Here is a 23,882-nt window from a genome sequence, read left to right as displayed (position 1 = left end):
TGATCACAAAGTTGTAAACAGGCATCTGTGTCGGATTTAAAGTTTATGCTGACTTTAAAAACTGTACCTGCATTGTGCAACACTGATTTGATTATTGCTTCCTAGCAGAAGTTGTCTCTAATGCTAGTACTGGATCATGTACCCACAAGGGCCATCTGAGCTGCCAAAGACAGTGTTTCTCTGCTTGTTTTAGGATCAGTTGCACCTGTAGGCTCATCATTCTATTCTAAATCTTATATAGTAGGATCAAATACGTCTCCAAGGTATATTATGCTGTTTAAAAAAAAAAAGGAAAAAGCTCTTTGACTAATGTGCCCTTCAGTCTGGTATATGTCTCCAAGAAACGAAAACAATGGATGGCTGCAATCCTAGACATAGTATAAATAAGACATCTGCCTTGATCATCTCAAATGGGAGACAGACATTCAGAACTCAGTGCAGATGTACTTTTTAAATCCTCTTTGCAAGTTTCTATGAGTAGCAGAACATTGACTGTGAATGAGTGGAGAGACAATTCAATTTTATTTTTGTGCAGATTGAAATAAATTTGAAGTAAAAGCTCGGCCTGGCTCAGTACTAGGGGGTTCTTCTCTCCCTGATGCAGGGGGGGGTTACCCAGTCTGGCATGTTTGCTCCCCAGCCCCTTCTGTGTGTCAAAGCAGAGAAAGGTCAACTATAGAAATGCCATCTCTACGTTAAACCATGTTGTGTTGCTCCCTGAAGAACAGTGTGCAGAATTTTCTGGGTTCTTCTCAGTACCAGTTTTAATCTATGTGTGTATTCACCCAATCTATGTGTGGCACAATGCTAATGTAATCTAGTAGATGATTTTCCTCCTTCCACAGTCAAATAAACCAGCTCCTGCACTGTGTTGCTGAGTATTGTGAAACTTGTGCTTGATTTTTTGCAGTGTGATCTCCAACAGCATACAGCTGTTAGTGCAGGACCTGGATGCAGCCTGTGACCCTGCCCTGACTGCTATGAGCAAGGTAGGATCAGATTTGTTTTGGGAATAGTTAGCTATAACATGCATCACGTAGTTCTTGTTTGCTCTAATTACATGATTTCACTCTTTACATATCCTTTACGCTGTCCTGAGACTTTGCCAAGTATTGATTGCTGCTTCTTGCCAGTCAGAGCAGCAGTTGCTGTAGTTATAAATACATCATTCAATCCAAAACGCCTATAATTCAGGTTAGAACTTTCATTCATTTGCAGCACACCGAAACACACAGACAATGTAATGTTTTCTGTGAGTATCCCTCTCAGGTTTTCACTTTCCACTCTTACAATGGGAATCTTCAAGATTGTGAAGATTTGCATTAGCATGAAATTTCGAATACATCTCCTCGTTTGCTATCCTCTTCATATTTTTTGGTGAGGAGTTTTACTCGCCTGGTTGCTTGTGGCCCTTAAATGAAGGTACTCAAAGGATAATACAGAACTGGGATTGAGCCCTGTTGCTCCTGTGATCCTCTCAAGGACATATGGAGCTTCTCCTAGAGAGGCCCATGTGATTAGTGCTTAAGGATTTTGTTGCAGTTATGCTGCTAGCTTTTATACATTTGAAACACAGAGCTGTGTTTTCTTGCCAAAGTATTGTGAAAACCCATACTGCTTTAGACAGAGGTGAAGACAGCAAAAGTGGATTGAACTATTTTTCTAATTAGAAATATTAAACGTAGATCTCCATTTTTGTAGGATCAACATACTGTCTAGCTGCCATGAATTTTAATAGCTTTCTGCTTTATGATATATTCCAGCTGTAACTAGCCACCACCCCCAGCTAGTACTTGAAGTGGAATGCAGCTGGTAATCGAGCTTGTACATGTCCCAAATGGAAAAGCGCTTTTTTTCCCCAGTCTAATAACACCATTAGGAAGGGCTCAGCACTTCAGGTGTCGCTTGTGTGCTGTGACAGTTGCTTAGATCTCCTCCTGAACCTGCCTCGCATAGTAATGCTTGAATCACTTAGCTCTAACTGTTTATACTCGAGTAAACCACAGCCTCAGAAAGCAGCAGCTGGTAGACCTTTTATTTTTGTCTTTGGAAGACCAGTAAAATGCAGCCCATGTGATGGGACTGATGAGATGTAAACAAGTTAAGTGCTATGAAATTAGCTAAATAAATACTTGTCATTTCTGCACATATTCTACTATTCACATCAGACAGAGTTGCTTTTATATGATTTTTAGCTAGATCTGGGTTTGGTGCAAGAGTTACTTTTGCCTTGCCCTCCTCCTCCTTTTCCTTCAGGGCTTATTCAACTGGCAGAGTAATAAATAAGAAATGCATATAATTATTTAAATGCACAGTTAGAATTTGCAAGTGTAAAATTTCAGTCTATATGCAAGGGGTGAAGACTGTATGGCTAATGCCTTCCAGTTTTCCTGTAACGTGAATGCGTGTCTGTCTCAAGGCCACTACTCCATTAGGGCTTTTCCTTTGTTTAGCTGCTTTTCATTCACTTCACTCTGGTGTCCTCCAGGATTGAACATTCCCAGTCCTTTGTTTGAAATCCGACTTTTGTTTTCCTGCAGAAATGTTTGGTAACTATAGAGGTAAATTAAGAAATACTTAAACCTCTAAAGCCACTTTGGCTTCAGGCCACTTTGAGAGATTTAACATGGAAAACAGCACCATGGATGTTGTTTTCAGCTGGAAATGGTGCTTAGTTTTGCGGATTCTTTACCTTGCCTGTTCTGGAAGAACTGGTAAATATTGAGAAGGCTCCATTTTACCAGATTTGTAGGTGATAATCTTTACTCAGTAAACAGTTAACTGCCAGTAAGTGTATCTGGCTACTGTGAGACAGAACTTGTATTTTTGGATACCTTTTCTTGGTGCTTCAGTTTTAGAGACGGGGTACCTAAAGTGAGGGCATGCCCACCAGGTGCTCACTGCCCGATTTGGTAAAGATGATGCTGTCGTGACAAGACGAAAAGCAGGAATGTTTGGGAACGTTTTGGGGAAACTGGATGAGCATGAGGAGGCAGCTTTGTGGGAGAAGGGGGCTGTGACCTGTTTACAGTCTGAGGCAGCTGTTCAAAAGGTGCTGGAAGGGGCCTTCTGAGAGTTGCACACAATTTCTCACGAATCCCGCGTGTGAGGGGAGCATCTCGGACAGGTTTGGCAGACCCGGTGCATGCTGCGGAGCTGGGCCTGAGCCGTGTGGTTGGAGCTAACGTGCTACGGATGTACTGGGAATCGTATCGCTGTGTGAGTGCAGAATGATCACACTTGGCTCTCGGACTGGGAGCTGTGACATGGGATTGGAGAGCAATTTGCCCTCAGCTCCTGTTGTCGTATTCTGATATTCTGCATTTGAAAAATCGCATACGAGCATGCAAGTGTGTTGCTTTCACTGCCTGTCCCCCCCAGCTCTAAGAGAAGAGGTTTGCTGCTGTTACTCGGTGATAGTGGTGGTTTGCCTTCTCGTTTCGCTTACGTTTTTCACTATCAGAGCTGTGCCTGAAATAAATGTGGGCTCCCAGAGGGGGAGGGCTCTGGATTCTCCTGGAGCTGTCGGTGGCACAGACAGGCGTAGTTGGCACAAACAGGCGTAGTTTGTCCCCAGGACAGAGCCTGCAACAGCAGTAGCTGCAAGGGGCCCCGTCCTCTGCTGTCCTGCAGGACTCGGTGGCTCATGGTGGCAAGTTCATGAACACCATCACGTGAAGAACTGGCGCAAAGCAAATTTCCTGCCAGCGACCTGGCCCCCAGCGTGGTGCCCATGCCCACCTTGATCCCTGGGCACTCCTGCCCGGGAAGCTCGCTGCAGCGGTGCCTGGGCTGTCAGGGCCGCACCAGCAATTCACCAGTCTTAGTTGCTGCAGAAGCCGGGGTGCCCTGGGGGACTGGAGGTGAGGTGGAGCAGCCTCTGAGGAAATCTGGATGCTGACAGCGATAGTGTTTCATGCATGGCTGACCAGCTGTGCTCTGCATGACATCTGCAAAGTGAGAGACGTATTGTCTTTGGGAGCAAACCCTGGCCAACGGTGGAAAATTCCTCCGTAACGAGTAGAGACCTAGAGCCAGGGAGAACAAGGATGGCTGCGTGTGCTCGCGTGGGTGCCACACGTGGAAATTTTAATGAGGAATCACTTGCTGGTGTACGTTATTTTTTTGTGGATAACAAAGTACCATGAACATGTTGTACTGATATATAGCGGGGATTTAAACAGCCTGTGTGCTTTTTTTAATTGTTGGGATGAAGGAAGCGCTTATCTGCATTGGGTACTTTGGGTCCGGTTAAGCTTATGGATTGCACTGGGTAAGGTTTGATTTATTTGCTGAATTAAACATCAATTTGTATGTAATGCTCTGTGCTTGTAAAGGGGGACTGGGGATGTTTTAGTGACTCATGTCGTTTGCTTGCTGCTTTTTTATGTTTTGCTAAAACCTTTTGGCACAGCTGCCATTTCCCATTTCCTTGCAATTGAGTGGACAACAGCGAGCGCTTAAGCACAGAGCTTTAATGATCTCTCCAGTGCGTGCAAGGAAAACCCTGAGAGCGAAGCCAAGGGAGCAGCCAGCTGCTAATTGAAAGCCAGCGTGAGTGTTTTGAGCCTTCACACCAGGCGCAGCGTGCAGCGGAGTGCAAACGAAAGGCCGTGTCGGGAAACGACGGAGGCGGTTTCAAAGGCGGCGATATCTGCTGCCGGCAGCGCCCTTCTGGCCTTCCTTCCCGCTCCGGCCCCTTCCCGCGCGTGGGACACGGGATCAAGGGGAAGGAGCTGGCCCTGCGGCCACCGGCGCTCCCCGAGCCCGGGAGCACCAAACCACCCCGTTCTGCTGGGGGCCCCTCTTCTCCTCCCCGTTTTAAGCAGGCACCCTAAACCCTCGAGGACTGTGTCTTTTTCCTGCAGAAAAAACGGCTCTGGAGGTAGCACCAGCTCTGCAGATCCCGTGCCTGCCCTCGCGGGCGGCCGCTCTCCCCGCGTGCCGCGTTTCCCGCGGCGGCTGCCGAGCGGGAGGCCGTAGCGCTGCTGGTCTTCGGGCTAACGTTCAACTTGTGTGTATAAACTCTGTGGGTATCCCAAGAAAAACACAGGAGGGGGGAAAAAGAGGAATAAATTTAAAATGACAGGAACAAAGCTTTACCAGAAGGGTCGGGCTCATATTTCTTCTGATGACTTTTCAGTGTGTGTGCTATTTCTTTCACTGCAGCTACTGGGGGTTTTTTCTGGTGAAACACACCCACATGCACACAAAGCACTATTTTTACTGGTCATGCTTTAAAAGTTTGCTTGTAAAGTATTGCTTTTGGAATGAAGACCAACAAAATGAAAAAGCTACTGTTTTATTGTTGCTGTAATAATTCAAGTCAGCAGCCCCTTCCCGCTCTTTGGCCGTCCCCCGCGTCCTGGCGCAGGCCGTTCGCGGGATTGCCGTCAGTCGGGAGCGGCCAGGGCCGGGGTGCGCGAGCGAGCGTGTTTCGGGGGTGTGACAGTCGCCAAGAGCAATAGAAAGCAGTCGTCGTCTTCTGAGCAATCTTCCAAATCAAAGCAAGACAGAATTAAAGCGTGTAGAGCAGCTATTGAGTGAAATATCCCTTCTAATTACCCACTTAATGAGATGAGCGTTTTGGGTGTTCGGGTTTTTTTGTTTTTTTAATGAGAACAGCTTTGGTAGGACATGTGCAGGCTCTGTCAGATACTGGGTTTTGTAGAGAATTTGGCTCCTCTTGCCCATTAAGTCACTTGTGCTGCGGTCTGTTTGGATGGGATTGAATCAGCTGAATTGCAGGGCACAAAGTAGCTGTAATTAAATTAAAAACAGGAATAAAAAACTTTAGGTGCAAAATCCAGAACTTGAGAAAACAAGTTTGAGGGCAGACCTCTCCTCAAAGGAGAGCTCATCTCTTTCTGCATGTGCCTGCTTTTCTCTCCTGATTTTCTTACTTGTTTTACTCCCGGTTCATCTCCAGCGTGAGGAACCGCAGCCCTAACCGGTTAGAGGGGGCACCTTGCAGAGCAGAGTCACCCACTGCATCATCTCTGGGTAGCAGCAGTGCTCAGCAGCTCGTTTCTGGATGCTCCTGTTCTTCAGTGACAGATTAGATACACGATTGCCAGGGACATCAAGATCTTGCCCAATTGCCTCTTTTTCAAGTGACTTATAATGTGTACTTGTTATGTACTTCAAATGAGACTCAGAAAAAGTCAGGGGAGTCACGTATCTGGCTAATAGGGGTTATTCTGTAACATTTCTGCTGATGTTAGATTAAAAACAAAAACGGAGATTGAGTAATTCTTCATTTTTTTATATGTTTTTGTACATGTATTTGGGATGTGCTGAAGTTTGCGTCCTAGCGTCTACACTAGAAGTGTTTTCAGTGTCAGCTACACTGGTGCAGAGTGTTTTGACTTTAAGGTTATTTCTACCTCTTCCATCTGTCATCAGTCTCACCAGTATTAATGGCTTGGCTGCCATACAGGAATCCAGACTTTGCAAGCTTGCAGTTATTTTCTCAAATGCCTATAATCAAGATTTATATGGGCACTTCATCCCAGTAAACTGGGAAAGGTTAAATATTAAGGCAGTCTGGGACGCCCCGAGAGCTTTTTTGATCGTAATGTTCCCCATTTGTGTAGCTCACCACAGTCACAATCTCTCTGTGCTTTGGTGCAGAAAGGGCCATTTTGGCTTTTTTTATTTTGTGTCTTGTCTGCTTTTGCTGGGTACCTGTGGTCCTATGGGGGAGAAAAGCTTGGAAGTTCTCAGAAGGGTTTTGCTTAGTGAAGTGATGAAAAATGTGGCCTTGATAGCAGGGAGCCACAGAGAGAGCTTCTTGATGATTCCCCAGAGATCCTTTGACAGGAAGTTTGTACAGGTTTTCTCATATGTTTTACTTGAATCCTAATGAGCTAAACAGTCTTTTCATTGTTTTTTCCCCCCTTTGTGCAGATGCAGTGGCAGAACGTGGAACATGTTGGTGACCAGAGTCCTTATGTCACCTCGGTGATTCTTCACATTAAACAGAATGTCCCCATCATCCGCGACAACCTGGCCTCCACAAGAAAGTACTTCACTCAGTTCTGTATTAAATTTGCAAAGTAAGTTACCAGCTTGGCACAGAATTTCTCTAGCTCTCGCTCATCTGTTTGTACGTGATAATCTGTTTGCCTTCTAGCTTGCCTTCTGGCATCAGTGGCTCTCGATCCCTGGGTCAAGACCCTCCCGTCCAGGGAGAGCGCAGAAGGAGGTGGGGTAGGGCAGCAAGCACCAGCAGCTGCTGGCGAGGTTGAAAGACACTTCCATTTCTTGTCTCAAGTTTCCTGCTGAGGCAGATTTTCTCAGACGTTTGTATTGGTTCCTTCTTGCAAGCCTAAACCATCTCATAAAATATTTTGATGATCGCTGCCTACTGTTTGCCAAGTACAGAAGGTTTTGGACCTTGGGCATATTAAAAAGGCTTTGAACATCTGAGCGTAGAGGACTGTTACAGAAGAGCTGACAGATGACTCTTGTTGTGGGAACCTACTTCCTTTCTCTGAGACGAGGCTGTGATGCTTTCAAGCCCAGAGAGCTCTGATGCATCATTTGCCTCAAAATAACTTCTGTAATAACTAGAGGACTAAAAGGAGGGCACGTGTGATGATTAAGTGCTCAGTTCACTGTCTGAAAGCTGCTTTTCTGTGCAAAAATAGTTCAGTAAGGAATGGAAATATACTTCAAGATTTAGGGGGATGTTACAAGTGTCTTCCTGGCATGACACTTAATGTTGGGCAGCATGAAAGGAACGAGAAGATTAGGCAGAAAGTCCTGTTGCCTTTGGTTTCAGGGTTGAGAGCACAGCTCTCTAGCATCTCTTGGAAATCCAAACTTTGAAGCCATGTGTCCAAAACTAAAATTCAGTTCTTTGGGAAGATATTCTGAACTCTTCCTTGCTCACCCGAGGCCAGTTGAACTCTGCATGCCAGTGCCCCAAGAAAAAGCCGCTGGGGATAGTGGCCTGGCCAGTCGTAGCTGCTGCTTTTGGGGCAGCACATTGCTATCCTGGTAGTACTGCTCCCACGCCTCTATACCCATCACCTGTCACTCTTTAAAATACCTTAGCATTCTATTCAGCTCTGGTAAGCTAATTATTCTGAAATAAACTGTTTGGCCTGGCAGTTACTGTGGGGACTTGAGACTGGAGCTTCAGTTCCTACTTCAGCAGCAAAGGATGCAGTAGGCTCCCTTGAGAACCATTAGCTTTTGCACAGGGTGGATGGCCTGAGAGTTTTGTTCCCCTTTCTTTCTCTGGGTACTCATTAGTTTGCATTAAGAAGCAGTTACTGATAAATCATATTATGACATTGCCCATAATCACTGTTTGAAATGCTGTCTCAGTGAAAATTTATTGCACTTAAGCCTCCTATGTGGGTTATGATTGAATTTTATATTGCTAACATGGTGATAAATAAAAAACCATTTACTCAGCTGTTCACAGCACACTCTTAATACCTCGGCTTAGCTGCCTCCCTTTTAACTTTATTACTAAGCACATACCAAGTAAACTCTGGATAAAATACCCAGCTCTCACATTTGAGAGAAGTTCACGTCTAAACTGAGTGTCTGCATCAGATCTCCTTCCATAGAAAACCACAGAAACCTGCAAAACTGCCACTCTGCTTTAAAAACTTCTTAATACAAGTACAAGCCTGATCTAAAACGTGTTAAAGTTGAGACACAGTCCTGAATTCACTGAGCTGTAGATCAGGCATGGAAGTGAAAATCTGGTTCCTTGAGAGCCCCTGAAGATAGTGTTTTTGCCAGATTGTATTTGAAGTCCTGCTGTACAACTTGGTTTTAAGGAGAACTAGCACAGTGGGTAAGACACAAACGTTTGTATTTTTTAAACTTTGAATTCTTAGGGAAGATGCCAGCCTGTCTAATACATACCTAGCCTTTTGTGTGCTACACAGCACTGAAAATCCTTTTAACAGGCATAGCGCTTTTCTGTGTGTTAATGCCTGTATCTTTTTGCACTGCCAGCCACTTCTTCACTCTAATGGATTGTACAAAGGGCTAGTGTTGAGTTACGGGACCACAGGGGAGAAGGCATCTGAAGTCACTAAATTCAAAACCGATGGATCTGAGCCGAATCTGGAAGAAGAAAAATTACCATCAGAAATTGTATCAAACCTCTAATCTAATCTGTCATCTCTGCTTTGTTTTGACCAACCCTCACTCCCTTGAAATCGCAAGCAGCAGCAGCAGGTCTGGGAAGCGCTCGCCGGCGGCGCGGAGGGCTCTGCTCTCGCCGTGCCTCGGTCACTCACCCCTCGAAATCCAACCCTGCAGCAGGGAGGCTGTGGCTCCTACACTGGCATGTGCTTGGGAAGTCTGTGACCTGCCCTCAAATGACGAAGGGATTAGAGCTGAGAGACAAGAAAGAAAAACAGCTCTCCCCATCACAAAAAAAGCTTTCATTAATCGAAAGCAGCGAAACGCGGTGGGTAATTGCAGTAGACATCTTTCCACTAACTCTGGCCTTTGCACAGTGCTTTTAATGAGGGGAGTTAAGACTCCCGCAGGTTTTGAAGTAGCAGCTGAGCTGAATCGGGGCGAGTCTGCAAGGGCCGATCGCCGCCTCGGAGGGTGGCGCGAAGCAAAGCGCTTCCCTGCCGCAGTGACTCGGTAACAGCAGGATGCTTTGAACCACGTTCTGTAGTAGCTCGTCTCCGGCGGGACAGATAGACCGTGGTTGCAGCTCGCTCTGCCTCGCGTAGCGAAGCACTGTGTTTAATGCATCATCAGTGCAGGGGATTAGGAAAGCACAGGCTTGGCAGAGCCACTCCTGTTGGACGGGAGCCTTTCAAACGCTGTGGTTTCTGTGCTTTAGGTTCCTAATCTGTCTTGCACTGCTTTATTGTTACACTGGGGACTTGTCTGCTTGCATGGAGGGTTCACTGGATACAGTTTTATAGCTGAAACCGTAAATGAACTGTGGCATCCAGTCTAGCTCCGCGGATGTGCAGGGAGTACAGGCATTCAGAGCACAGGACCGTGCAGAGCATTGCCCCTCGGATGCGCACATATCGTTCACATCAGGATTGCCTGCTGTACGCTGCTGTAGAGCCAAACGTCGAGTCCAACTTAGACAAGAAGCTCAGGTGAATTTTTTAGTTAGGCACAACTGCTCTTGATGGCCTCTGCTAGACTGTAGAAGTTAAAAAAAAAAATACCAGAGCAGTCCTTGCGTCTTGCAGTTTGACTTGTCTGTCCTGTTGGAGCTGAGAAGCTGTTTCCAATAAGACAGCGTGAAATAGCAGGCATGCTAGGATGGCAGGTCACTTTACCCTGCTGCACTGATTGTGGGTGGCCCTTCAGAGGGGCCTGGGAGTTGTTTCGTGCAAGACAGGATGCTGCCTATGGGAGCCCATGTGGTTATACAGCAAAAAGAGGGGGAAGGAGAAAAAGAAAGAAAAGGAGGAGGGAATCCTTTGGCTGCCGGTCTGCCACCCTGCAGAAGAAAGGCTCTCCCTGTTTCTCATACGCAACATGAAGCATGAGCTCCAGGCCTGACCTTAAAGAGGAAGGGAGGGTTGGACCTACATGTAAGATCAAAGGTGCAATTAATCTCTAGTGGTCTCCCATTTGTAGCAGGTCGCTGCATCCAGAGCTGCTACTGATTGTTCGTTTCATAGGATCGCGTGAACTCCAGCTGTTCCTGGCGCACTAAAATTGCCCTCTGGGATTTATTTATGCACCTGAAAAATGGCCTTCTAAGAGGGATAAGTTATATCTCTGCTGTAATGCTTTAGTGCAGCAGGAGTTTATTTTCTTCCTCTTATTTATAGTCTGTTGCCAAGGATGTTTCTCTGGTGGCCAAATTGAAAGCTATTTGGGGCAGCCCAGGAGCTGTTTCTCAGTAATGGTTTGAAATTGTTCTCCCTCTCGACACCTTTCCAGGAAAAGATCGTTCGCTGAGAGAGGTCGTGGCTCTGTCTCTGAGAGAAGGGGAAGGGAAGGAGTCTTTGCTTGGAAGGACGCTTCCTTGAACCATTCCTTTTGATTTGCTCAGCAGCTTGGCACGCTCTGTGCCAGAGTTATGCTTTTGTCATTCTTTCATGAGAAAGGGCAAAAAAAAAAAATGTCCTGGCTCGGAAAACAGGTGGCAGGACAAGCAAGATGTTGTCCACGCTCCTTGCTTCGTGGGAAGGAAACGAACAGCTTGACAGATGCAAGGGGGAAACCACGCTGAGTTTAGATTATCACCATAAATGGTGCTTTATGCAAAAGCATAGAAAACAGACCAACTTGCAGTAACTTAGGGCAGAGCGACCAGGTCATGGACAAGGACCTGGAAACATGAGCCTTGTAGACATTCAGCCCAAGAAGGCCATGTGAAAGAAGCTGAGCAAATTCAAAACAAGCCAATAAAAGGAAGGTAAGGGTATTAGCGATGTGGTCCTGGCAGGTGACTCCTCCATCCCAGAGGAGTTTGTATCACTTACCCTGGTCATCCTCTGCATGGTTAGCTACTGAATTTTCCTGGTGCTGCGGCTCGATATGGTATGTAGGGCAGGAGCTTGTCTTGCAAGTGTTCGGGCAGTCCTTCTGCTAAAAGGGAGCATCTGCTTTTGCACTGAGGAATAAAACAACCACAAAGCCTAAAATCTAGAAGGAAAAACCTAAAACCAAAGTTGATGTTCTGGAGTACATTGACTGAAGCAGGTTTGTGTTCAAGCACCAAATGGGAACTCAGAATATTGGGTTTAACTTCCGTATTTGCCAAGTTCTCCCCTTTTGAGTGCATGTAACTTAATAATTTCTCTGAGTCTCAAGTCTCCATTAGTAAGATAGGGGTAATAGCGTTTTCCTTTTCACAAAACTTTTTCTTCTCTTGATTGTGTTGGCTAGAAGCTTTCTGGAAGATTGCCTTTGTGTGTGAATGTCCAGGACCCAGCAGACCTCCAGTCTTGGCTGGACCTCAAGTTCAGTCTGTAATATGCACATTATGGAATTACTAGTATGCAGTAAAGTGTAGGTTCTGGATACAATCAAGATACTTCCACTCTGTGAATAGCTATAACCCTGATGTGTTGCTTTTTTATTATGTACAATAGTTTGCTTGTTCTTGAACTTGCACTGTGATACTTTATATACATTTTATAGCAATGCAGTAACATAGAGTATGTGTGCTGCTTCTCAATTAACTTTGAGATCAGCATGGATTAAAGCAAAGGAATTGTAAATAATTTTTGTTGTTTTATTTAGTATTCTTAATGTGCCTCGAGTCAGTTTGAGAAGCATGCACTTACCATATCTTTGTGGAAAGCCATACTGTTTTGTTTTTGCATGCTTTGTTACCACAGAAGACTATGACTCCAAATACTGACCTTTAATTGTGTCATTTTATCTCTCTTCTCTGCAGCTCCTTCATTCCCAAGTTCATCAACCACCTGTTCAAGTGCAAACCCATTAGCATGGTGGGAGCAGAACAGGTAAGAGAAAGTAATTGCAGTGGCTGTTATATTTCACCACGTCTCTGCTCTAGAAGTCAAGGCAGTTGTTGATAGAAAGTGGCAGAGAGCTGTTCTGCATGCTCTGAATTCTGGGACAGCTGAGTGCCTTCTGGTTACCTGAAAAATTTACACTTATGCAGTATAACAGAGATAGAGAAGGTTTTTTTTTTCCATGAGAGAGAGTGGTGTTCTGGTAGAGGGACAGGTTGAGGCAGGCTTTCAGTGATCCTGCCACAGCTGAATGTGGAAGAGAGGTGCTGAGCACCTTCCCAAGCAGATGAGCTCTCATTTGCACAGCAATAATAAACCTCTTAAGCACCTGTCTGAGGTGTCCTGATGAGACTCAATCTTCAATATGTTTGTGGAAAGGAAAAGAAAGTTGCTTGTGGCAGGAACTGCTGCAGGGAGCTCCCATGTCCTTCTCGGAAAGACTGTCATCTTCCTGTCCCATCTTTTCTCAGAGCAGGTCATCTGCTCTGCCTCCTCTGGGGGTTCATTAAACTGAAGCCTGTTGCTCCTCTGCTCAGAAGAGTCATGGTCAGCCCACAGTTGCTCCCTGCCCAGCTTTGTCCGAGCTCCTGCCTCCCCATTTCCCTTCCGGAGAGCTGTGGAAGCCACGGACGGTGAGACGTGATCCCAGTGAAGGAAGACAGTCCAGTTATTGCTACTTGAACTGCATGGATGCTTTTCTGTTCAAACAGCAACCCCTGACAGGAGCCCCCGTCCCCCGAGGTGCGCGTGGGTGGGCAGCGTGGAGTATTTACTACCTTTAGAGCATGGTGCAGCTGCTGGGCTCTGACCCCACATCTCCTGCACCTGCCTGTGGGCTGGGACCGCTCTGCTCGCCGGGGATGAGGTTTGGATGAGGCAGGCTTTCAGCTGTCTGCTGCACATGCAGCTGCTCTACTGTGGGCTGATTTCAAAAAGGAAGAAAAGACAAGACTTGTCCCTGATGGAAGAGCCTTGGACTTCAGATCAGTGCCTTAAAAGCCACTTAGGTTTTAGGCATCAGAAGATGGATAATCACCTGAGCAGTGTGTCTCTGCAAATGGAACAGGAGCTTCCCAAGAAGACATTCCTGTTTCCTTATGGAAAGCAAGCAAGTGAAATACAGTTCCTGCTCATCTTGTGCGATGAGCAAAAGCCTTCATGTACCTACAGACCTGTTGGGAAGCACCATGTCCTAGGAGCCTCTGGGAATTTCACCTAGCAGTTCAGGCACCTAAGGCATTGGTAGTGTCCTTCTTACTCTTCCTCTTCTGGCCGTGAGAGGCTGTGTCCTTCTTTCGTTGCAAGTCTTGTTCAATAGGGTGGTGAGAAATGTTTCATAGGCAGTATTTCTGGATTAAACAGTTAATGCCTAGTTTCCTGCAAGTGCAAGAATTCAGTATTCCAGGGGGTTTTCATCCGTGTGTGCTGCTGTAGACATCTAAATGCGCGACCCCATCCGTGACTCCACTCTCAATGGCATTTAGGTCCTGAACTGCTTCAGGAGCTTTGGAAAATCCCACCGGTCACCTGTCTGCATCTTTCAGTGCCACTTTCTCTCCCCTGATGCAAGTGTTGCTGTGGCAGGTGCTTTCCCTGCCTTCCTGGTCCCTAGCACTCCTGTCTCTCTGCTAATAATCATGTTTGAAATCTGGACACTAGCACAGCGTTTCTGGAGGTTTCCACTGTTTGGTGTATTGAGGAACAAGATCTACATGACCTTACTTTCTGTGTGTGTCTCTGACTTACTACGATTGGCCATTTCAGTGAACTCTTATGGTAAGTCAGCAATCCCAGGGACGTGGACTTGCTAAAGTTCCCTGGAAATAGGGTGAGGGGACAGAGCCCCGACATGTCGTGACCGTGGGAAAGGCTGCCAAGTGAGCAAAACTCATATTAGACATCAGAGAATTTACATGGGAAAGATGTGAATTCCCTGACCATGGAAAAATCTTCATTCTGTGGGATCCCTCCTGGACGCTCAGGAATCCAGCTCTGATGGACAGCGTGAGATGACACCAGGCCCCAGCAGTTCTGCTGGGTGCAGAGCTACTTGTTTGTGATGTGGTTTATGGGCTCCCCAGGACTAGATTGATAGCATCTGCCCATCCCATGCAAACCATGAAACAAGCACCACAGAGAAACGACACGCTGCCTCGGATAACGGGGTCCAGATTTGAAGTAGCGTGACCTGCCACCCCTCCTCTTTGGCTCTGTCTTGCAGATCCTGTGTTTTAACTGAATTCCCATGTGTGTGGAAAGCTGTGACATAAATACTCATGTTGTTCACTCTGGCGGCTGTAGGGGTTTCTGCAGAGCCGGTAATGTTGCACGTCGCGCAAGGAGAGCAAACGTCCTCCCATTTCTTGGAGAACCCTTTTGCAGGAAATGCACTGTGTATGAGGACGGTCTGGCAGGTTTTCACACGTGGTCCTACATAAGTAAATTTTGCTCCTTTTGTCCAGTTTGTATTCAGATTTCTGTCTATCACAGATCTTGTCTCACCTCTTTAAATCTACCTTGTGCAGTCAGTTGTTGCAGTATTTGGGATAATTTTGCTCTAAGAAAGCCTAACTCACAGCACTTTGTCATCAGATGGTGGTTGAGCTGTGATGCCCATCTTACTTGGCTGCTTTTAGTGGCTGTTACTTGAAGCTTATTTAGCTGCTGGTTTAGTAAAAAACAACATACAACAGGCCATGGGTTTCACTGTCAGTAAGCACAGGATACTGGGTAGTTCTCAATGTAGGTACTGTGTTGCAGTTTTATTTTTAAAGAAAAGAAATCACCAAGTGGCTGAGTAAGTGTAGAAGACCTGTTGTAATTGCTGGCTGCTGCAAAAGCAGGTGTTAATTGATTTGACCTCAATATCTATCTAATTAATGATACAGTTACAGGTAATCAAGGTTGTTTCACTTTATGCTGTTAAGGGAAGAGGACTGGGAAATCCATGCCTTATGGGCCAGGTGATTAGCTGCCATAACTTACTTTGTCAGTAGAATGATGTTCTGTTAAAAAAGGGTGCTGATACATATCCACAGGTGATCTTGTCTTCTTGAACTGCCATTACATGGGTTGATTCCTCCTATTCCTACAGTCCAGTTACTACAACCTTTTCAGTGTGTAAAGTATGAAACATCTAAGCATGTTGGATTCTAGCAGCTAATGGAGCTTGGTGAAAGGGATCTGAATAACGGGGTGTTATTAACTCTTGCAGCTGCTGCTGGACACTCACTCCCTGAAAATGGTTCTCCTGGATCTGCCTTCCATTGGCTCCCAAGTGGTGAGGAAGGCTCCGGCCAGCTACACCAAGATAGTGGTGAAAGGCATGACTCGGGCTGAAATGATCCTGAAGGTAACTCAAGACTCTTGATAAGCTGCCAGCCAGACTGCTGGACAGGGAACGGGAGTGAGTGAATTCCAGGGGGCCCTTCCTCTGGACGCGGCGCCGCCGATCTCACGTGAATGTATGCGTGCCTGTACGGGTGTGCTGCCAGCTGTTCTGCAGAACTGGCTTTTTTGCCTTGGTTTTGCTGCAGCTCTGTTTTAACATCACATTTGAATTTTCATCCCCACTTTTCAAGATAACAGTGTGTTCAAGTCCTGCTTACTAGTGGAGTTGGGGCACCAAATGTCCTTGGGAGCTTGTGGAAATCACAGCTAACATCCCTAAGTGTCTGCTGCAGGGCTAATGCTCCAGTTCAGGTTAGTCCAGACCTTGGTGCAGACTTAGGCAGGGGAGCCAAGCTGTGCTTGAGTCACCTGTTTACTGTCTAGTGTAACAGCCAGTGCAAACATGTCTGAGTTTCTGTATTCACCAGAGCCCTTTTTCATTTTCCAGACCTGTTGCCTGGAAAATGACCCAAAAGCAATGTGTTGTCTTCATAAAAAGTAGCAAGCAAAGCAATCTCCCCTGCCTCCGCCTCCCTGCTCTTGCCTTTCGGGAAGCAGAAGTTAGGTTTGATCCCAAGAGCAGCCATGGGAGCTTTGCAGGTTGTGCCCTGCTAGGTGATGAGATTATCCTCTGCTCACTAACAAAGCTGTGAGGGTGTTTCTGTGCGTGCGTTAGTGGGACCTGGTATCAGTCATGATGGTGGGAGCCTCACGTAAACCGCAGCAAAGGCAAGAGGGGGATGTCGAGTCCGCACTGCGCTGTGCTTGCCCGCTGTTCAGCATGGGTTTGCTGCCATGCCCAAGGTAACGTCAGGTTGAGTTTGCATTCAGGATTCAGGAATTATGAAATTCCATGCTTTTGGAATAAAATGACTGGGTCCTGGTAAATAATGTTAAAGCAAGTCTAAACTTTTTTAGAAATGACCTTAGCAGGAACAAGATATTCTTTTTAAGAGGAGCAGAGGTTGGTGCCTGTTGTGTACAGAAACATCTTTCCCTGGAGCTTATATATGAATCAGAACAGCAGTAGAGTTAACCTGTTGTCTACCCTTAACATCACACTGGCTTCCTCAGGAATGACATGAGGACGACATAGGAAATCATTGCTGCCGAGCCCCGCTCCTCAGGCAGTGAGCGAAAGCTGTGGAAGTACTGCTGGATTCATAGACTTTGCATTAGCAGCGTGACCACTTTTTCAGACATAGCATGCTCGCTGTGCTGCTGTATAAAGCATTTTTGCTGGCCCCAGGTGAGAGCTCACTGTCAGTATAACTAGCAATTAAGCAGCGATACTCTTACTGTGTTCAGGGCCACAAACCCCCGCAGAGATGTATTACAAAATAATGCTCCTGTAATCAGCTAGTGCCTGGGCTACATGACTGACCAATTTGCTAATCACAGCGACTGAACCTGATCACCCAAAGTGTTAGGTAACCCACGCGCCGGCATTTGAGGCTGGCGTCAGCACCCATCTCTTGGGCGTGGGGAAGAAAAAAGCCTCTCCGAAGTGCCTGCTACCAATTTGCTTGCAGGAACCCGGAGCTGAGTGTTCACCTGAGGCTGTTCTGTTTGCCGTGTGGGTTGTTTCTTTTTGTCAGTACTCAGACTCCTCTGTCTGTTTGCTGTTTCCAAATTCTGCATTTAAGAGTCTTTTTCCTAAGAAGTGTTTCACAGGCAGTACCCGATCAGAAGTACAGGCTAACACACCCCCTCGGTGTTTTCAGGGCTCTCCTACATAGCAGCAAAATGGCTCAGAAGTGATGCTTCTGTTGCACACAACAATACCACCACGCATTATCACACCCTAGTTCATACCAGCACAGCTAATTTGGTTGAAGTATCGTTAAGCCCATAGAAGGCACAAACAAATTCATTCCTCTAAACTGTACAGCGCACGGATCCACGCAGGGAGGAGGGAGTCAGGGTGTCCACGTCCTGCAGAGCTGTTTCCTTTCTCCTCTGGCTACGGTGTCCAGCTTTTCAACTTGGCATAGGATTTTTACAAGGGCTGTAAATGAAGGATTTGTAAGTGTATACATGGCTATGATGTTTCATTGGTCTGAAGTGCAGGGAAAGAAAGAAGCGTCTCGGTGACAGAATACAGCGTGGGGTGAAATGGGTCAGTGGAAACATATGGAAATGCTATGAAAAGCAGGGCAGAGGCTGGTCCTGTGCTGTTTTCTCCTCTGCGTGTGAGCACCTTCACACACACACATGCACGAGCTTCCCCAGAAAGATGGTTTTGCTACCCAGGATTAGCAAAAGATGTGTTCTTTATGGAGCTCATTGCTCATAAAAGGGAAATACAGAAATGAATAATCCTCTTTCCAGCTTGAAGTCTGTATTTTATTTTTTTTTCTGACTTGATCTTCATTGGGACTAAGAGGCTTTGAGCTCCGGGGTGGAAGTCAGAGGGGGATTAGCGTGCTGATCAGCAGCCCGCATCCCAGTCCCTCCAGAGGAGCGTGCGAGCGGAGCTGTGCCCAAAGCGCAGAGTTACTGAGTGCCCAGATCTGGCTACGAGGGGGCAGCTCTCATCCGTGAGGTTAAATACCAGAAGCGAGATGGCAAAGCGGATTGCTCTGACCCACGCGGTTCTGGGCAGGGAGTGTTTGCAGGAAGAGCATCGTCAGACTACCCCAGACTACCCCCTGCTCCTCGGCTGCTCCTTACTTCGCTTCTCTTCGCTCGCCTTTGCCTTTCAGTTACTATCCGCACGTACAACCCCTGTGCTCTTCCTTAGGCATCTTATTTTAGGAGAAGCCAGTCGAGCTGTCACTCCTGTGCTTGCACTGCCTGTGCATTGACTTAACACGCAGAATTTGTCTGATCTCTTTTTTCCCCTCTCTCGGCAGGTGGTTATGGCTCCGCATGAGCCCCCAGTTGTGTTTGTGGACAATTACATCAAACTCCTTGCCGACTGCAGCACAGACACTTTCCAGAAGATACTAGACATGAAGGTTAGAACTAGTCTTACAAAATTTCTGCTCATCTGTTAGAGCTGCACTGAAGTCGTTGGTGACTTTTTCAGTACAAATCCAGAGGGATTTGGGAGTAGGAGCACTCTGTAGGACGAGTGTGTCCTCTCTACTCTGAAAACATGTAGTTTCTACTGAAGAACAGCTCTTGGGTTCACTTTGTGCTCACAGCTGTGCTGGCCCCCATGGCTGAGCTCAGTTGTACCTAGATCATTCAGAGATCTACATACGGCGCTCGGTGGGTGAACAAAAGACCGAGGCTTGAAACGGGCTCTCCAGCAGTTGCTCTCGTGTGCACTAGCTCCCTGATCAGTGAAGTCTAACCTGCTTATTTCACCATTCTCTGTTCTTGCAGGGCCTGAAGAGGAGCGAGCAAAGCAGCATGCTGGAGCTCTTCCGCCAGCGCCTCCCGGCCCCCCCCTCCGGCGCGGAGAACACCAGCTCCCTCTCGCTGAGCGCTCCTACGCCAGAGCAGGAGTCCTCTCGGATACGGAAGCTGGAGAAACTCATCAAAAAAAGGCTCTAAGTGAGCAGAAGGAAAATTTGTTGCTCAGGACTAGCTGCAGTCGCTGGGGGCAAAGCTCTTCAGACTTACTATTATTTACACTATGCTGCTGAAAAATCAGTGTCCGGTCGCTCTCATGCCCTGTGATCTGTTAACCATCGTAGACCGTGGCACTGCATCTCCCTTCAGACCAAGGGAGAATCAGACCAAGGAGTTTGCCCTGTAGATAGCTTAGCGTGGATGAAACCGAGGACGCTGCCAGGTCCATGTGGTGGAGAAAATACAGGTACCTGGAAGCCATCAGCTGTGAAGATGGTGTAGAGGGATTATCCAGTCAGAATACCTGGCTGGGACACACGTGGTGTCCCATCAGCCCCGCTGGGCGCTCCCCCTGCGGCACTAAGGATTTTGTCTGAGAATTTGGTGTCATTCCCCACTCCCTGATGCAGAGCTGTTCCTCTATTTCATTATTTATTAAAAAAAAAAAAAAAAAAGCTTTAACAGCTGGGACGCGGCATCTGCAGCTCACTGAAATCATTAGAAATGCCCAGAAGAGAAGCCTGAAGCAGACTTCTCCCCTGCTGCCCGAGAGGCATGCGTGCACAAACCACCAGTGAGACAGCAAGGCAGATCCCTTTCCGAGCACGAGCAAAGGGCTGGATTCATCGCCTCCGCACCCTGGCAAACCGCCCGCCGCCGAGCCAGCAGCCTCCCTAGCTGTGGTGGCTTAAAGGCCAAAGCAGCCATCTGCTGAGCCCGTCTGCAGCTTCTTGTTATTTCTCCCGCGTGTGCTGGGCTCGGCCGCTGTCCCAACGGGAGTTTCCATGCTCATCTCGCCCTCTCCCACAAAGGGCCCTTCATGGAAGAAGCGTCCCTCGCCCTCGTGCCAGCCGGCGTCCTCCAGCCCGGGTGTGCCCCTTTGGCACCCTCGCTGCCCGGCCGGGAGAGACGCTGGGAAGGCTGGTTTTGGTGAGGAGCCTGCGGCTGCCAGGGCCTGTTCCCGGGCAGGACGCTTACAGCAGCCTCGGACGTCAGGGGCCTTCCTCTCCTCCTCCTCCTCTTCGGTCTCCTCCTCCCAGCGTCAGCTTGAACCAGTGCAGAGGAGAAGAGAACCGAAGGTGAAATATTTGGCGTAACCCGTGCCACCCTCCTGCTCCCGCTGGCACCCGGCCACGCAGCTGGAGCGGGGCTTGGGCTGGGCTCGGGGGCCCGGAGCTCCCCTGAGCTGAGCCTTGCCTCAGCTTCCCCCAGGAGCCCCCGTGCAGGGACGCATCGACTCCTTGGTAGCCCCACGGGATCTCTTCCCAAGCTCCTCCGTGCCCTATGGATTGGGGGGCGGATGGAGCAGTTGTGCCTGCTTGCTTTTAACTGAAGCTTCACTTGTATTTGCAGAAGAAAAAAGCCACGCGCTGGTTTGGCAGGTGAGGAGCGACTCTGCCGTTGGACGCCTTCCTGGAAGGGTCACGCTCCACGGCAAGCCGGGGCTCTTGGACTGTATTTATTAGGGGTGTTGTCACTACGAGATTACGATTAACTGCTGCAGTTCTGGGAGGGACGGACCCAATGCGCCCCGGGAGGACAAACTCCATCCAGAGCTTCGCTGGAAGGTGGGATGAGAGGTTTCCCCGAGTGAGCCAAAATCCTGGGCTAACGCCGCGTCCGCCCGCCCGTGCTCGCAGGGGGGAGGCGCGGGCACGGGCTGTGCTCTGCCTCTCACCGCTGCCCATAGGAGGGCAAATTCTGTGCCCGGCTTTGTAAAGTCCTTTTTGCAGGGCCAGGTAAAATCCCTTACTCATTTTGCAAGGCCGACAAATGAGCCTGCGCTTACAGCCAGGGCTGACCCCGTGCTTCGAGCAGGAGCGGTAAATCAGCGGAGATGAAATCCTCGGCAGTCAGTTCTCGGTGACGCTGCTTGCAGCAGTCTGCCCCCGCAGCCAGGCGTGCGTTAACTCGTGTATCAGCACCATCCGCTTAGGAAATCTCCTCGTGGGTCCCCGGGCCCGGACCCCGGCGGAGGATGCCGTGGCTGTGGCCGTGGCCGTGCCGCCCGTCAGGAGCAGGGGGGCTGCTCGCAGGGCTCCCCGGCGGCGGGGGGGACTCGTCTCCGAACGGCTCGGAGGGGCGGCAGCTCCCGGCCGCTCGGTGTTTAGAAATACTCGCTAAATCCGTCGTTGCTTCACCAAGTTTCCCGTTTCTTATCGGGGTTGCACAGGGAGTAGCGTTTGCTCTTGGTACACATCGAGTGACCGAAGAGGGTGTTTGAAAGCACGGTGGGATTGTGAGCAGCTCTTCCCAAGGGACAAATTAAATTACGTTAAGGTGCACGTGCAGAACGGTGTATGCATTACCGAATGCAGTAGCCAGGGCGGGAGGAACACAGGGTTTGCAGAGATGCGCTATTCCCAGGGCAGATAAATAACTTATTTTAGATTAATTTTTCCTTGCGATGTCTGTGGACGACTCGCTAAATTGTGAGTAGCTGAAGACCACATTGAAGCTGTCGTCACGTGTCTTTCCCAGAAGACTTTTCATTTTCTGCATTTAATTCTAAAGAGAAAAGGGAAAATGGATTTCTGGTTTCCGCCTTCGGAAGAACGCTGTAGGCCTGGATGTTTTGAGTGCCACTTTTCTAGAAGGCAAGTTTACGTTTTTCCCCTTTCAGCTTTAAAAGGTTTTGTCCCCCTGACTCGGGTGTTTATCGGCGCTGGCACTTCTGTACGTGTGAATGTGAGCTGGGGGGGGTTATGTCTCCGGGGGACCAACAAGGGTGTTCTTTTTCTGTATAAAAGCCACTTTTTACATTTTTTGGCCAAGGAGTATTTCCGGCTGTATGTTGGAGTGTCACACTAAAATGGATTAAATGGTTACTGGTGTTCCTCTTCTGGGTGTTTTTTATAAAACCGCCACGGTGCAGATGCGGGGGGGGCTGGCGGGCTCCAGCGGCCCCCCCGCACCCGGGCACCTCCCCGCCGGCACCGCCTGCATCCGCAACCCTGCCTTTCTGCCCCGAAATAACAGGATGAGTTCTGATTAATTCTAGCTGCCGGAGGCACTTCTGCAAGAGCCTAATTTTTCCTTTGGAAGTAATTAAGGGGTAGGGCCTTTGCGTGCGACAATACTCGACGTCGAAGGCGTTTCTCGTGCTGGGGGAATTAGCGACTCGCTGCTGCCCTGCTTCCTCGGTGCCCGGGCAGGGCGGGGAGATGGGGGCTCGCTTGCTTGCCCCCGACTTGCGGGGTGAACTTGGCCGCCGACGTTTCGATGTCCGAGCTTCGGCAGGCCGCCACCGCCATTCCCGGGCCGGCGGTGTCGCCGGGGTGAGCGGCCGGGAATTTCCCAGCGCTCGGAAATAATTTTCCATCGTTATCGAATAACAGGGAATCCTTCTGATCCGTTTTCCTCCCGCCCGGGGCCGGCTCCCCCCCACGGCGCCGTCAATGCGGCCCTTGTTCGGCGGCTGGTTCGGCCAGGCCCCGGTGGAAAGTCCTTTCTCCAACGCGGATCCTGATAAGATAGCGGCACGTCCCGGCTGCGCGCGGCGGCTGGAAAGCAAACAACCCCGCAGGAACAGGCTGGGGGGGGGAAGCAGGGGAAAGGTTTCGAAAGCCAGCGGTGACTGCGGGGCCCCGGGGCCTTCGCTTCTCGCAGCCACTCCTGCCACGAGCGTGGCAGGGCTCAGCCACCTCCGGGCACCAGGCAGGCAGGGTACAGCGGTTGCCTTGTGCCTTGCCTATATGTATATTTAAATATATATATATATTTAATATATAAATATCACACTAACCCTGCTATTGGCAGAATTTCTTCTTTTTTTTGCCCAGGAGCTCGGCGTTGGCTCTGCAGGGCTGCTCCTGCTCGCCTGGGAGCCGCTCCGGCAGCCTTCGGCGGCGGCTCCTCCGGGAAAGGGGCTCTGGGCGATTCCGAGGGCTCGGCTTTCCCGCTGCTCGCCGAGACCCACCTCTCTCTTTCGGGTATATTTTAATCAAGAGCAACAAAGCACCTGCCCAACACTTTTTTTCTCAGACCCCGAAGGTTTCAATCAGTCTTTTTTCCCCTCCGTCTGCATTTCTCAGCAAGGACAAACCCCTCGCAGTATTTCTTCAAAGGAAGGCGAATTCCTGGAGGAAGCAGCCGGAGTTCCCCGTGCTGCATAGCCGCGAACCCCAGACGCCTCCGGCTGCGCGTCCCGGCCTGCTTTTAATTTGGGGGAGCGGAGGACGCTGCCCCTCGCCGCAGAGCCGGGAGCTGCCGGGGGGTTATAGCAGAACAAGAGCACTGCAGGAGCGGGAGGGCGATGCCCGTCCCCTGCTCGGCCGGGGGGCACCGCCGGGAAAAGAGGGTTTTTGGCCTCAGCAGCTCCCCGGCCCCCGCGGCTGCCCCGTGCCGGGGGCGGGAGGTGCTGCCGGAGTCGCTGCGTTGCCGTCTGGCTGGCGGCGGCCCAGGGAGCCTGCTGGGCAGCGGGTAGTATTAAATATAAATATCTAACATACATATATATATATATAAAATATACATATTTTTTATATATATGTGTCTATATATATTTTTTCGTGGCAATGC

General features: G+C 48.7%; 1 protein-coding gene across 2 annotated transcripts in view; it reads left to right on the top strand.

Annotated features, from left to right (window-relative positions):
• VPS53 (VPS53 subunit of GARP complex) overlaps window positions 1-22,195 on the top strand; it is a 69,333-nt gene extending 47,138 nt beyond the window's left edge. The window contains exons 17-23 of one of the 2 annotated variants that reach the window (XR_010392263.1): window positions 911-989; window positions 6,910-7,058; window positions 12,368-12,437; window positions 15,664-15,801; window positions 18,695-18,799; window positions 19,173-20,440; window positions 20,715-22,195. Coding sequence is in view for 1 of the 2 variants with exons in the window: in XM_064523174.1 (XP_064379244.1) it covers window positions 911-989; window positions 6,910-7,058; window positions 12,368-12,437; window positions 15,664-15,801; window positions 18,695-18,799; window positions 19,173-19,343 (712 nt within the window). In the remaining variant the exon portion in view is untranslated. Of the gene's footprint in view, window positions 1-910; window positions 990-6,909; window positions 7,059-12,367; window positions 12,438-15,663; window positions 15,802-18,694; window positions 18,800-19,172 lie in introns of both variants that reach the window. The other variant, XM_064523174.1, reaches the window with a different exon arrangement.
• The last annotated feature ends 1,687 nt before the right edge of the window (window positions 22,196-23,882 follow it).

This window comes from Dromaius novaehollandiae, chromosome 19 (assembly GCF_036370855.1).
Source record: "Dromaius novaehollandiae isolate bDroNov1 chromosome 19, bDroNov1.hap1, whole genome shotgun sequence".
NCBI lineage: Eukaryota > Metazoa > Chordata > Aves > Casuariiformes > Dromaiidae > Dromaius > Dromaius novaehollandiae.
Note: the sequence above shows the minus strand (reverse complement) of the source record. Positions and strands in the feature narration are given on the sequence as shown.